The sequence below is a fragment of the Lipotes vexillifer genome, unplaced genomic scaffold (assembly GCF_000442215.2).
Source record: "Lipotes vexillifer unplaced genomic scaffold, Lipotes_vexillifer_v1.1 scaffold4, whole genome shotgun sequence".
Taxonomy (NCBI): domain Eukaryota; kingdom Metazoa; phylum Chordata; class Mammalia; order Artiodactyla; family Lipotidae; genus Lipotes; species Lipotes vexillifer.
This window is the reverse complement of record NW_006785876.1, coordinates 4,676,609-4,691,708: the sequence shown is the minus strand read 5'-3', so window position 1 is coordinate 4,691,708 and position 15,100 is coordinate 4,676,609. Positions and strand designations below refer to the sequence as shown.

General features: G+C 56.6%; 1 protein-coding gene across 1 annotated transcript in view; it reads right to left on the bottom strand.

Annotated features, from left to right (window-relative positions):
- Positions 1 to 11,337, bottom strand: part of TTBK1 (tau tubulin kinase 1) — a 36,095-nt gene extending 24,758 nt beyond the window's left edge. Inside the window, exons 1-11 of the mRNA XM_007458317.1 lie at positions 11,230 to 11,337; positions 6,131 to 6,278; positions 5,810 to 5,883; positions 5,470 to 5,610; positions 4,574 to 4,678; positions 4,066 to 4,131; positions 3,522 to 3,614; positions 3,311 to 3,436; positions 1,856 to 2,010; positions 706 to 937; positions 293 to 471 (exon numbers count right to left, since the gene is read on the bottom strand). Of these exons, the coding sequence (XP_007458379.1) occupies positions 293 to 471; positions 706 to 937; positions 1,856 to 2,010; positions 3,311 to 3,436; positions 3,522 to 3,614; positions 4,066 to 4,131; positions 4,574 to 4,678; positions 5,470 to 5,610; positions 5,810 to 5,883; positions 6,131 to 6,278; positions 11,230 to 11,337 (1,427 nt within the window). The remainder of the gene's footprint in view (positions 1 to 292; positions 472 to 705; positions 938 to 1,855; positions 2,011 to 3,310; positions 3,437 to 3,521; positions 3,615 to 4,065; positions 4,132 to 4,573; positions 4,679 to 5,469; positions 5,611 to 5,809; positions 5,884 to 6,130; positions 6,279 to 11,229) is intronic.
- Positions 11,338 to 15,100: the final 3,763 nt, after the last annotated feature.

The window sequence follows — 15,100 nt, the reverse complement described above, 5'->3', positions numbered from 1 at the left end:
GGAAAGAGGTTCTGGAAGCATGCCCACCTACCATCTCAGCTCTCACCTCCTCCTACACCTTCCTCCAGCCCCACGCCCCTCCGTGGTCTGAGCCGGGCCCTCTGCATCCCCCACCCCCTCTCCAGGCTGGTCACTGACTCTAACTGAGTCTGACCCCAGGCCCAAGTAGAACCCTCTTAACGCTTCCAGGGTCCCCCCACCTCTGCCTGGAATCTGAACTTTCCTCCAGACCAGCCGTGTGAAGGTGGAGGGGACCAGGGGCCCCTGACCATCCCCCTGGCTCCAGACCCACCTCCTCTCATGCAGTTCCACCCGCCCATCCGCCGTGGACAGCCTCTCCGACTCAGGGCTGTTGACCCTCCGGTAGTGCAGAGAACGGACTGGGGTTGTCGGTGAGTCTGGGGGGGCACGCACCGGGGAGCTGGGGAGCCCCGCAACTCGGCTCTGCTCCTCCTCCACCACACAGGGGGTCTGCAGGACAGGGGAGCTCCATGAGTGGGGCTGACAGGGCAGCTGTGGGCAGGTGGTTTTCTGGGGTGAAGGAGAGAGAGGGAGGTCCGAGCACTGGGATGCCGGTGATCCTGGGATGGGGCCGGGCCAGGGAGGCAGGGCGAGCAGGCAAGCGGCTGGGGAGAGGGGCCCACGGGTGGGGAGCAAGGTGGGAGGGGGAAGGCCACCCGTGTCCCCCTCCGCAGCTGCAGTTACTTTGCCAATGTTGATCCGGAGTTTGTTCCGGTTGACATCTGTCTCCTCCCAGACTTCAGCCTCAGGACCCCCGGGGTGGGGGGCAAGGTGGGGGCTGGAGCCCGGCCCCTCGGGGGGCCGCCCCGGCAGGATCGGTGGTGCGTTCTCCTGGTCACTCAGGTGTTCACCCTGCAGCACATCCTCAGTGTTTTCCCGGAGCAGGTCGCCGGGCACCGGCGTCACGTTGACCACCCTGTGGAGGCCAGGAGGGGGCCGTGGGCAAGGCTGACAGGGGTGCCCTCTCCTCTAACACAGGCCCTGGAGACCACCTGCCACCCATGAGAGTGGGCACAGGCAAGGTCTGCCAGGGTCGGGGCATTCATAGGCCCATCTCCATCCCTGGCTTGCAAACCCTCTGGGACCAGACCACCCTCAGGTGGCTCAGGTGGTCAGAGGGCTGAAGGGCAATTACGGCACCGCCTGGCTCTGTTTATTTAGGAGATCTCGATGCTCTCTGGCCACTACATTTCGCTGGCTGGCTTCCTTGAGACTAGGAAATGGGTCTAAAGAAAGAATCGCTTTGGAGTTCCTGGACCAATATCTTCACAGACCCGGCACCTCATGTGCTGGCAAGTCCTGTGGAGTCTCCGCAGTGTGTCCCCTGGCTCACCCCCAGGGCTGGGTGGGGAGCCCTTCTCACTCTGGCCCCTCCCTGGGCCACTCTATCTTTGTGCTTTCCAGTTAGATCTGAAACCGCTGACCCATCAATTACAAACATCCCAGACTCAACTAAGAGTGCTTGGAGGGCAGGGGCTGCACATCTCTTCTCTGAGCCCCCACAGGGCCTGGTGCCAGGGCTCAAGACCTGTTCCCTGAATGGATGCATGTGACCACCAAGAAACAGACAGACTGTGGCGCTGGGGGAATCTCACTCAGGGCTCCCTGCTCCCCAGTAGGTCAAGAACTCCAAATAAGAATGCCCCCTCCAGCTCCAGATTGAAGGTAGAGATGTGGCAGAGCTTCCTGGGATTCAAGAACCCCGCTTCTGAGCACCAAGAACAGGAGAGACAGCCAGGTGTGTCCAGGTAGGGAGAGGAGGAGAGGGCTGGCTTCTCAGGTGACATCTCGGGGGGGGGGTCGTCTGCCCCCCGTCGCCCCTCCCAAGACTCACCCAAACATGGCTGCCGTCTGCCGGGTGTTCTGCTGGGGCGGGGTGGAGGTGCTCGTGGACAGGAGGGCATCATTGCCCGCCTTCTCCCAGTCAAAGGCCTCGTTCTCCGCGATGCCCCGCTCCTTCATGCTGTTCTCAAACACTGACATGATCAACTGCAGGGATGGGGGTGGTGGGAGGACAGAGAGGTGACCCAGGGGCTAGCCAGGAGGAGGGGGCAGTTGCTGGGATTGCAGGGGGAAGAGAGGGGCCTTCCAGGACAGGGATGGGCCACAAGGGGGCATTGAAAGAAGGGCACATTGATTTTAAATGAAAACATGCACAAAGTATGCAAATCAGCATGCAAATCATCATCTTGACTTAAGCTCCACTGGCTGGACACAAGCCCTTGGAGATCTGTCCCCTGATTACCAGCCCCAGCCTCCTCTGCCATCTCCACCATCTCAGCAGAAGCAGCAGCAGTAGTTTCCCAAACCCACCACCTGGGGTCATGCCTCTGCACAGGCTGCTTCCTCTGCCTGCAGTGCCTTTCCCACTGTCTTCTCCACTCTGAAGCCTTCCCTGAATACCCCGCCCACACGATTGGGCACAGAGCAGCGGTTTGAATGGTTCACAGGCCTATCTGCCACCTCTACATTTCTAGCAGCCAGCCCAGGGCCCAGCACAGGGTGTGCTCGAAGCTGTGTGGTCTGGCGGAACCCATGAGGCTGAGCTGGGCCTGGGGGGCTTGGCCTCCCACTGCCCGAGTAAGGGATCTCTGCCAACAACTGGGTCCCTGGGTTCAGGAGGTGGCGGCCCCATAGACCTTTCCACTTCTGACTTAGCTCTCTCCAGAGGGTTCTCTCTGCTAGCAGGACCCCCTTCACTGCGAGCCCACTGTGTGCCTGACACTATCTGTGCTCCCTGCGGTGTGTAGCCGTGCCTGGCACATAGTGGATCCTGGGCAGAACATTCGCTGATCGGTGGGTCCCATAGGGGTGTAGTGATGGCGCCTTGGAAAGAGCACTGGACTTGGGAGTCAGATGTGCCTGAGCCCTGCCCTGCTCCTAACCAGGCTGTCAGGCCTCAGTTTCCTCATCTATGAAATGGGGATAATCATCCCACTTGGCCTCCTGCAGAGTTTCAGTGTAAAGTCCTTGAAAGCACTTGGCTTCATTAATTGTTAAGTGCTGGAATAAGAACATGAACACGCAATATCACCAAAGACTTGTTTCAAAGCTTAAATGAGTTAATGCAGGAAAAGTACTGAGAACAGGGTGAGCTCTTGATAAATCTTAGCTGTGACTACTGTTTACAAGAGCACAGAACAGTTTCTTTCGTGTGGTTGGAAGACCGGGGGAGGTGCTCAGGGCCAAGCCGGCAGGGGGCGCAGGGCCTCAGCAGGATGGGTGGCGCTGGAGACAGTCACCCATAGAGAGGCGTCGGGGGCGCAGGAGCAGGCAGGCAGGCTCCCACCTGGTAATCGGGCTTGGTGAAATAGTCGAGGCTGGCGATGTGGTCCAGGAAAAGGTGGAACTCGGAGGGCATGTGCTTTAGCAGCATCCGGTGCTCATACTTCTCCTTGATCATCCCTACCTGCTCCTGGAGACAAGAGGGCGCTGGGAGATGCGGCCCCAGCTGCCCCGCACCCCCTCCCTGCCCTCAGAGCCAGCTGCGCCGCCCTCACCTTGTCCTTGATCTTCCTCCAAGGCAGCTGACCCACTGCGAACTCCACCAGCATGTAGAAGAGAGACCACAGGTCGTCGTGGCGGCCCATCTCCTGCGGGTGGCAGCAGGGAACGGGGTCACCCCTGGCCCTCAGGTCCCTCCCTGGGAGTGGAGGCTGACCCCTCACTGAGGGACACCAGTCAGGGTGCCTATGGGCAGAGCTGGGGTCTCCCTGAAGCCACGGCTCCATTCCTGACCGGCCAACACACAGAATCCCACAGTCAAAAGTTCCGTGTGTGCTTTCTCATCCACAGAGGTTTGTGGTGGGGACAGAGAGGAGGGGAATCCCCAATACAAGGACGAAGGTGACATCAAGGGGAGACGCCCGCCGAGCGCTCTTCCAATCAGGGTCTCTGGAGGGGCGTCTTCCAGCCCCTGCCCTGCACTCCTCTCCCCACCTCCCATCACAGCTGCCCGCCCCGCTCTCTCCCTCAGCAGCATATTCTGCCCCTGACCTCTGCCCTTACTGTCCCCACATCCCTCTGTCCCGCCCTGCCACTCACCCGGTTCTTGTGAGCATTGACCGAGGCATAGCGAACAGTCCCGCGAAACCCGGCCACATTCCGAGGCTGCAGAGGGGAGGACACCACCAGGAACGTCACCCACTGCCCCTGACCTCGGCCACATCTCAACCCTGCTTACCAAGCCTAATTCTGCCTACTTTAGCCCTGACTGCCTCCTCCCCCATCACCGCCCCCCGCCCTGCCCACCGCACTCCCGAGTCGGCCTGGTCAGGAGCAACCTGACACACCAAGCCCAGTCCTAAACCCGTCTCCTGACCCTGCTCACTGCCCCTGCGTCTGCCCTTGACCAGGCAGACCACAGGGCATGGAAGTGGCATCCACCCAGGCCAAGGGGGAGAGGGGGACAGGCCAAGTGTGGACCCAGCACTGGGTGACACTGAACACAAGGCCAGGCCTGTCTAGGCAGCTGCAAGGAAAACTGGTGAAGGGTCCCCAGATCCGGGGGTGGGGCGAGGATGCCAGGATTCCCGTGAGCGGCGGTACTCACGGGCCGAACGTCCCCCGTGGTGTTGGTGTACTGCCGGGCCAGCCCAAAATCCAACATGTAGCACTTTCTGTAGGTGGAGGGCAGCCTGCCCATGGCAAAGTTTGACTGGGGGAAGACAGTAGCTGTGAATCTTGGGGCTCCAGGCCCACCTCAGGGGACACCAAGAAACAGCTCTGGTGAGGGGCCTTCCACCCCCCATACACTCACATGAGAGTAAAACATCAATATGTACAGCAGGTCACGGACCTTATCTGAGGGGCAGGTGTGATTATGCTCATTTTAGATAGGAGGAAACTGAGGGCAAACTGCAGGCTTCTCCAAGATCACACAGCAAGAGGTGACCCAGCCAAGGTCACCTGGCTCCGAACCCTTGGAACTCCCAGCAGGGCTGTGTGGCTTAGTGTAACTGTCCTGCTCTGAGGCATCAGGAGACCAGCGTTGTTCTTGCTGTGTGACCTCGGGCCATTCAACCAACCTTTCTGGGCCTCAGTTTTCACCACTTTAAATTGGGTCCAAGCACCAAGATCCAAGATGTTACAAAATCAGCTACTTGGAATCTCCTACCAAGCCCCAGCCCCTCGTCGCCCTTCTTTCTTCAATCCTTCCATCCTTCCCCAACCCCTTCACCTTTCCAGGTTCAAGGACTATTCAGGTCAGGGGTGAGAAAAAGGAAGAGAAGAGAAAAGAGGGGAGGACACCGGCACGCCCACGGGGCAGGCAGGGGTGCTCCTGAGAGGCAGGGGACAGGAAGAGTTGGAACTTGGGCTGGAGAGCAGGGGGAGGGGACAGGTAGAAGAGGCTGTCCCCTCCCAACCACTGATCTGGAGAAGAAACCAGGAGGCCCAGGGAGGGAGAGGAGGCGGGGTGTGTGCTTCAGAGGAGGGGGCAGCCCTCACCGGCTTAATGTCGCGGTGCAGGAAGCCCACGGAGTGGATGGCCTCGATGGACTCCAGGATCTGCTTGCCCAGCCGCAGAGTGGTGCTCAGCGTGAAGGTGCCTCGAGGCTGGCTGCGTCGCAGGTCAGCCAGGTTCCGGCCCTGGGGGGGGTGGGGGGTGGGGACAGGCCCAGCTCAGCTGCCATCCGACCACCACCGCCATGACACTCTTCCCAGCCTCGCCCCAAAGGCTTGCGCCCACTCCCCATTCCTCCCAGGGCCACAGTCTCCATCCCACCCCAGGAGTCACCACCAGAGCTCCTGGGGGAGAGTGAAGGGAGGACGGGCCGCGGGGACTCACCTGGAGCTGCATCACTACATAGTTAAACTTCTCGTTGCGGCCACAGCCAATGAACCTGCACACGTGGTCTTTCCCTGAGGGATACAGACAGGGGTCTCCCAACTCCTACTCCTTCTTCCTCACTCCCAGCCCTAAGCTGGGCTTCCCGTGCACTCTTGATTCCTGGTTCCCCCAGCCCTGGCCCCATGGCCACTTCTCCCACCTCCCCCTGCCCTTAGGCCCATCATCACTCTTGGACTCTGTTCTCATATCCCCTCGCCCATCACCTCTCAGCCCCTGGCTCCATCACCTCTTCCCTCCCATCTTGCCCTGGACCCGCACCTTGCAGCTTTTTGAGCACAGCCACCTCCATCTTGAGGACCTGCTTGGGCTGCTGGGCCGACTCCACCTTCAGGGCCACGTTCTCCCTGGTCAGCAGGTCCATCGCCTCATAGATCTCACCAAAGCCCCCGCCCCCGATCTTTTTGAGCTACAGAGATGGGTGAAAGGGGAATAGGGGACACAGGGATCAGGCTGAACAGCTCCTCACCCCACCCATTACTGGGTCACATCCTTCACTGATGGGGGCAGGGGCTGTCCTTGAAGGGGAGGACCCCGTGGCTCCCTTCTTCACCCCACCCACCCGTGCTCCCACCTCCTCTCCTAGTGCTGGAGACAGAGAGCTCAGTCCATGGGTGTACAACTATTCACAGACCCAGACACACACACACACACACACACACACACACACACACACACGCATGGGGCTAGATGTCAGAGTGGGCAATGGGAAAGTTATGAGACCTGAGACTCCACAGAGACAAGGAGACAAGCCGATGCAGGATTCTGAAGAGATAATGGGCCATCGTGAGCCTTTTAAGGACAATAAATATCACGCTCCCCCCATCCCCCACCTAGACTGAGCAGCCTCCATCCAGAAGCAAAAAAACTAACTTCCAGAACCTTGCAGCTTCAGGTGGGTCCCTCCCCCAGGGAGGCCAGCCCTTCCTGGGCTTGGCAGTCTCCTGAAAGATGACACCAGGGGCAGAGAGCATTTAGAGGGGAGTGTTCAGGGGAGGGGACTCAGCAAAGGTTGTTCCCTGCCCAGGCCCCCTGCTGAAGCTCACAACACTCCCGAGACCCCAGGTCGGATGCCCAAAACCAGGGTGAGCCTCCTGTCCAGGGGAACATGGTGGGGATGGAGGTTTGAAGAGAATCTCTGTGTTCCCAGGGAGCACTGCAGTGGAGCTCTGATGTTCTGGGCCCCCCCTCCCCCAGCATCCCTGGGCAGGCAGTGAGAAAAGGCAGAGGGGAGAACTGTGATAGAGGATGAATTGGCCAGGTGAGATGAGCAAAGCTGAGTTACGGGGCGGGATTAAGTCAGGGGCCCAGGGGTCTTGGAGAGTGAGGGTGCTGCTGGCAATGATGGGGGGACAGGAGAGAAGGGGCTGAGTTCTAAGTTGGGACTCATTTGGTTTAAGAAAGATGTACACCTCTTTCCGCCATCTTTCCGTGTCGTCATAAAGGTGCGCACAAAGGTCCTGGCCGATGCTCTCAAGAGTATCAACAAAAGTGAGGCAAATGCCAGGTTCTTATTAGGCTTTGCTGCTCCAAAGTCACCATCCAGTTTCTAACTGGGATGCTGAAGCATGGTTACGTTGGCGAGTTTGAGATCACTGATGCTCACAGAGCTGGGAAAATTATTGTGAATCTCACAGGCAGGCTAAACAAGTGTAGAGTGATCAGCCCCGGATTTGACGTGCAGCTCAAAGATCTAGAAAAATGGCAGAATAATCTGCTTCCGTCCCGTCAGTGTGGTTTCATTGTACTGATAACCTCAGCTGGCATCATGAACCGTGAGGAAGCAAGATGAAAAAACACAGGAGGGAAAATCCTGGGATTCTTTTTCTAGGGATGTAACACATCTGTGCAAAGAAAATGCCTCAATAGAAAAAAAAGAAAGCTATACAGTTCAATTCTCACCTCCCCAGGGAGCCCCCCACCCATGGGTGGCCTGCCCTCTTCCAGAGTCCTCACTTGTGTCCTGTTGGCTAGTAACGTGCCAGCCGCAGCTGGGCTTGCTCATGATTGGATGGAGGCTGCTCTGAGCATCTGTAAACTCCTGACTCTAAGCCTCCTGCATCTGAGCCCGCCCCTTGGCATTTATTCAGCACGTGGATACCCAATAAATGTTTAATGGTGGTTGAAACATGGGAATGGTGAGAGATAGGGGGCAGGGCAGAGCTGAGGACTGCGAGTTCCCAGCAGGTTGCAGTTGTAAACACTCTAGAAAAAGAGAGGATGAAGGAAAGATTTAGAAGACAAGTGGAAGGCTGGTTGGGTTCTTGTGCCCAGGAAAGAGGAGGGAGGAAGAACAGTGAGAAACCAGGGTCCCTCTCTACTTGAGATGAAAGTTAAGGTCAGACTTCTAGCAGAATTTCAGAACAGGAGGAGACAGATGCAGACTCAAGGGAAGCAATGGCATGTCTTCCTCTGGGAACGTGAAACTCAGGGGAGATTCTAGTATCTTCTAGATTCCTTTACGGTTTTCTTTGTGGGAACGTGGAGGAAACACCTCGTTTTCTGTGCTCCAGACTCACAGACATCATCTCAGCTCATCCCCAGAGGCTCCCAGCAACACAGGTAAGGAAGGTCACAGAAGTTGTCATTTTGCACAAAAGGAAAACTTAGGCACAGAGAGTTAAGTACCTTGCCCCAGTTCACACTGCTAGTGAGTTGCAAAGCCAGGTTTCACTTAAACCCAGGGAATCTGATGCAGAACCCACAGTCTTAACTGAAATAATGTAGGAACCATTGACTATACTGTGATTAACAGTGTGAGTGCTGAGATTCAAGGCCAGATCTGCCAGTCTCCAAAATCCTTGCTGGAGATGTAAGGAGGGCTCGGGGCACCCAAGACATTTCTGACACCTACTGTCCAATTTCCCAGGATGCCAAAGGCTATTTCTCTACCACCTCCACTTCCAAACAGAGTCTATTTCTCTTTCCTTAGTTCCTTCCTCACCCCCCCCCCACCCATTACAGGACCTCTGGGGGCAGGGGAGTACAGCAGGCACCCTAATAATACTTTTAGGAGGCCATGAAAATGTTTTCATTTCTTTTACAATCAGAAGGGGAAAATGGACTTTTAGATCAAAAGAAATTTATTATATAGTATTAATTTATTCCTCATTATAGCAATGCAGTCATACTATTGCAATCTTTAGTACTTTATTATGTTGGAAGGGGCCGGTAAGGGCAAAAGTGCCCAAGGCCCATGAAAGTCCCAAAACACCTTTGCCCACAGCCCAGTGACAGGAATGTTCTCTCAACCTCCCTGCACCAGACCCTATTCCTCCCCTCCTAAATTTTTTCTGGACCCGCTCCCCTACCGAAGGACCTCAAGAAACACGACACAATAGGACTAGCATTCACTTAGGAAAAAGGAAACCAGGTTTCTTGGCCCAGCTCTGGGTGAACTGGGGTGAGTTTCTGCTTTTCCCTTTCTGTAAAATGAGAGTTGGACTAGAATATATGTCACAACTCTCCCTCCACTCTCTGATCCTGATTCTCAGATGGACTAATTCTTAGGAAGCAACATAGTTCAGCGACTGTTGCCCCAGCAGTCAGACAAACCTGGTTCCACTGACTAGTCATGGGAACTTGGCAAGTTAGCTAATCCCTGTGCCTCAGTTTCCACAACTGTGAAACGGGGATAATAACAGTATCTACTCCATAGGCTGTTGAGATAATGCATGTAAGGCATTTTGCATAGCGCCCGGCCACAGTAAGTGCTCAAAATAAATGCTAAGTTTTTATTGTTATTATAGTTTGACATTCTGATTCTAAGGGGCACCCCTCAAAAAGAAAAAAAATGCTATTATTTTTAAATACTCCACCAAACGCCATGGACCCTCATTTTCTCCTGGCACAGCCCATCTGAGCAGTTTTCTTGGTTCCTGAGCTGTGCCTCACTCTCTGTCTGTCCCTCGTGGAGACTGGCTTGAGGGGAGGCAACTGGCACCCCACCCTCTCTATTTCTCCAGGGTCCAGGGAGGGAGGGGAAAGCTAGGTCACCTGGCAAAAACTGAGGGCTTGCTCCTTTCCCCTCCACCCCTGCCACTTCTCTCCCCACTCATCTCCCACCCCCTCCCTCAAAAAGCACAGGAAATTTCTAACCCAATTTCACTATGTGCGTGAATACCCTCTTTTTCTCACCTCTTCAACGCAAAAGTCCTCCTGCCTCCAATCTGCCAGAAACTATGCCCTGAGCAGGACCCGGAGCGGGTGAGGGTGGGGTCTTGGAGGAACACTCCTCACTTTGCCAGACCCTCATGCCTTTGATTACTGCCCTGGCTCCTCCTCTCCCAGTTTCTGTCCCCTTCCTCTCCCCCTCAGGAAGCCCCCCTCTGGGACATAGACAGCCCTTTCCCTCAGCTCTCGGGCTCCTCCATCTCCATCCCTCACCTCCTCCAGTCCCAGAGACATCTCTGACAACGTTGCCACCTTTGCCCCGCTCCCTGGCCACTAGGAGACCTGCCCACTGGGTAGTTGTTGCCATGGAGACCTGCCCGCAGCCAGGCCCCACTCTCCTCTCAACCCCGCACCTCTGGTGAGCCGAGCACCCACCCTATGCAGACCCACAAGCTCACATAGTTACCCCAAATTCTGCCCCCCATCATCCTGCCCCCATAAAAACAGGACATCGGAGTGCCCTCAAGCATCGGAAAGAAAAGGGGGGCGGTGGGACAGGGATTGATTTTTCATAGGTTCCGCTCAACATACACTACACTGTCTTTGCCTCGACCCTCATGTGTCGCCCTCCCATCCGAGAGGCAAAGCCCTGAAGAGGCTTGGACTACAACTCCCAGCAGACCGAGCAGCCCGAAGCCCTGGGCTGGAGGAACAAGGCACGCTGGGAGATGGAGTCTCGGCATGTTGCACCTGCCGCAGGAAGCAGTGAAGGGAGGAGGGTGGATAGAGAAGATGGAGTGCGGATGCGGTGGGAGCCGCCTTCAGGGCCTCTTTCCCCGAACCCAAGCTTTTCTGTCCTCTGCGGAAGAGGAAGGGCTCACTCACTGCCCTTCTCCAAGGTCCAGCAGAGAAACGGCCCCCTCCCCCACCCCCGCCCTCCTCCCCTCAATGAGCTCTGCAGCTCCTGCTCTGACATCCAACCAGGAGTTGTTGCAGGCTGGGCCCGACCAACTTGACCTAGCGGGGAAAGGGGTGAGAGACGGCGGGGTTGGAGAGAGGGCACTGGGAGAAAGCGATTGTCCACAAGTGTAGGCAAAATAATGACCTGCAAGCCACATGCAAATGAGCTTAGGGGCACCTCCCTCTTAGGGTAGGGGCGCCAAGGGCACCTGTTTTAACAGGTCTCCAGATCCTCTCCTCCCATCCTCCCCCACCCGTCCCTCTGCCCTGCTGGGTCACTCACTCACCACCTTCCAGCGATCCTTGACCACGTAGTTGGCCGGCAGGATGTCGGCCTGCTCCCCTCCCCCACTCATGTTGGTTTCGTCCTTAAGAGCGGCCGCTAGGCACTGCATCCGCCAGCCGGAGGGAGGGGTGTCCGCAGGGCCTGCCCTGAGGGGGCCATCTACCTGGGGGAGTGGGGAGGGACTGTGAGGGGGGCAGGCTAGGACCCGGGACCCACTTGCAGATATGCAGGAGGGGAGTTCCATTCTCCTGGCAGGCATCTTTCCCTGGCCCACTGGGTGGATGCTCCAGGGGTCAATGGGGGAAGCATTGTGTAAAAATCAAGTGGAGGTCAGAGGAGAAGACAGAAATGCCATTCACAGGAAGGGAGATACAAACTACAAGCTGGAGATGTGAAAACCAGCAACGGGCACACACATGTGATAGAAAAAGGAGAGGAAAATGATGTGTGAACAGGCTGTGGGGAAAGGGTTTCCCAAAGAGAAATATGCTAACTAATGTGGGGAAGATTGCTGACCGAGGGGAATCAGTGCTTAGGCAGGGGAGACCTGAGCCAAGAAGGACCAGTCTGGGGATTCGATCTGTGGCCCCCACACCCGCACATTTCCCGCGCCACACCGTTCCCAAGGAACTGTGTATCTGAGGCTTATTGAAAGGGGAGACTTGCTGAACCAAAGGGTGACCCAGGGAAGACACACACCAGAGTGACAGAGACCTCCAACCAACCATGGGAGATGTGATTATCTGAAAATGAGGAGCTACCCAACAGCCCCTTGAGGACGGTGCTGAGTGAGGAGGCTGCCACCGTACTCAGAGCTGAGCCCAAACCACTGACACGGCCATGGGGGTGAGAAGCAAGGACGTGAGTGATGGGGTGAACATAAGGCGATGGATTCAAGACATGGATTTTAGAGGTCTGGCAGCCCTGTGGCCACTCAGAGGGAGAGAGGCAGGCTGAACTGGGGGGAGGTGAGGACAGCGGGGAAGTGGAAGTGGCCTAAGAGAAGGCAGATGTGCCAGGGGGCAGTGGGTCTGGATGGCCAGTGGGTGAGAGAGCCTCTGCCCACACTTTTCTGTGTCTGCTAAGGAAGAAACACAGCTCTTGTTGCATTCGGATAGGTAGAAGTTGGATATCAGGGGGAGTGTCCCAAGTGTGAGGGCTGGCAAAGCCAGCCAGGGTTACCCAGGGAAATGTCAGTGTGCGCATGTGTGTGTCTGTGTGTGTACCCTCTGTGTGAGTGTGTATATGTCTTTGTGTGTCTTTTTGTGTGTGTCTGTCTATGTGTCTGTGTCTTTGTGTCTGTACATCTGTGTCCACGTGTGCTTATGTGTGGTTTTGTGTCTGTTGGTGTGTGATGTGCCAGTGTGTGGACAGGGGCCAGAAGAGATGGCTCTTTGAGATCTCTGCCACCCGGGTACAGAAATGGATCTTTTCCTCTCTCCCTTCCCCCTACACTTTTTATAAGTACACGGCTCTGGCCTCCCAGTGACCCTGGACAGTCACAGATAGAAGGAAGCTCCTCAGGCTGGGTATGGTGGGGGAGGTGGAGAGGAGGAAAGTGCCTAAGATACCAGCGGATGGGGTGGGAACTCCATGAGCCTGTCTTTACTTGGGATGGACTCATTCCCCAGGGCTCCTGTGTCTGACCATCCAGGTACAGGGGCAGTGTGGGATAGCGAAGGCGTGGAGACAACCTTCCACAAGTCATGGTGTGCCGTGAGGGATCTTCAGGGAGAGGGACACTGTCACTCTTGTTCTGCCAAATGACTCAGCTGACTGTTTCCTCCGATCCACATAACTTCAGAGTATCAGGACTGTGAGGATATTAAATAGGCCTCTGCCTTCCTTCTGCCAAGTGGCAAATGGGGCATCAGGAATTCAGAGGGCAGTGAGAGCAATGGCAGGATGAAGGGAGAGGGAGGGATGGGGAATTCTGAAATAAAGGTGGAGAGACAGGTTGAGGACAAGATTGAAGAAGCAATTGAACCAGTAGGGAGGGAGCCTTAAGGAGTTAAACAGGGTGACCTCTGGTGGGCCTTCCAGTCCTGTGATGGTGGATTCTATAGATTGATGAGGAAGATGTGAGTCCTGCCCCCATTCTATAGATGGGCAAGCATAGAGGAACAGGTGAGGTGGGAAAAGGGGGAGTGGAGGCAAGAGGATAAATGAGGGTTCCCTGCCTCTCCCTGCCCACCATCCTTCCCACTCTCTGCCTCAGAGGACTGCACTCAGCCCAGGCTAGGGTTGGATGACACAGACACAAGGAACCTGACTGCCCCATGACCGCCCCCTCAGGACCCTTTAGTGTGTGGAGGGATGGGTGTGTGGAGAGAGAGGGCTTGTGGAGGAGGTTTTATATCTGTCAGCAAGTGTGTACGTATGAGAGTGTGGGACCGATGATGTGTGTGTGTGCGTGCAGGTGTGTGTGTTGGGGGTGTATATCTAGGTGGTTGTGAGCTCATCGTGGCATGTACATATAAGTGTTGGTGTGCACCTATGCAAGGTGTAAGCCAGGTGTGTGTGGGAATCTGGGAACCCAGGTAAGGAGAGGTGAGGGAGATCAGTGAGGGGTAATGGGAACAGGTGAAGAGAGGTGTGGAAGGGGGCACAGGGAATGCAAGGGACAAGGGTGACAGGATCAGAGGAGGGGGTTGCATAAGACAGAGACAGGTGAGGGATAATCATGACAGGTGAAGAGGGGACAAGACCATGAAAGGGGCTTCTGGGCACAGTTGAAGGGATGAGGAAGTAGGCAAGGAGGCTGGTGGGAGGACAAGGGAGAGAGGTTATGGAGAGAGCAGGGAACGACTGTCAGGGATGCCAGGAGAGTGAAGCCATAGGGACGGGGACAGAGGTGAGAAGCGAGGAGCAAAACCCCTGGAGGACAGGCTGGAGAGGGTGGGTGTGCTGGGGGCAGGGCGCCGATCCAGGCCTCGGGATGCGGCCCAGGCTGTGTAGGCCAGCGTCCCACCTCGGGCGGAGACGGAGACGGCACAGGGAGGGGGAACTGGAGAAGGCTGCGCTGGGAGGTGAGCCAGGCCAGAGGCCCGATGGGTTCACAGAAGGAGACCCCTCCCCGACCCCCGCCCGGCCGGCCGGCCCCGCCCCGCCGCGGCGGCGGCGGCGGCGGAGGCAGCGGCTCCAGGCGGCGCATCCCCCGGGGACGGGGCGGAGAGGGGGTGGGGGCGGGGGCGGCTCAGTGCGGTGCTGGGAGGCCCGCTCCCTCCGGCGGCGGTGGCGGCGGCCTCCCGACCGGGACCATCCCGGCCCGGCCCGGCCCGGATCCTTCTCGGGCGACGGCGACGGCGGCGGCAGCGGCAGAGCGGGGAGCTGCCCACAATGCACTGCGCCGCCAGCATCAGCACCAGCCCTGACATCACCTTCTCACCGCCCCGGCTCTTACATCACCGCCCTTGCTCTGACATCACAGTCTACTCTGCTCCTTTCTCCACTCCTGCGGCCCTAGGACTCTCTCTCGTATGGACCTGTTTCTGATCATAGATTCTCTTCACTGGTCTCTGCCATTCGCTTGACCCCCATCCCCTAGCAGGGCCCTGTCACCCTTTACCTGTCCCCACAATCCTCACCTGTCTCCATCCTGCTTTATCTTCTCCACTCCCAGCATGTCTCTATCACTCCTCACCTGTTCCCATCAGCCTCAACTGATTTTCCCACATAATCTTCCACACGTTCATATTACTTTCCTCTAAACTCATTTCCCCTCACCTGTACCCATCCTCTCATAAGCCCCCCCTCATTTCTTCTAACACCATCCCTCACCTGTAACTCTCACTTCGCCGTATACATATATATATATATATATATATATATATATATATATATATATATATATATATATATATACACTCTAC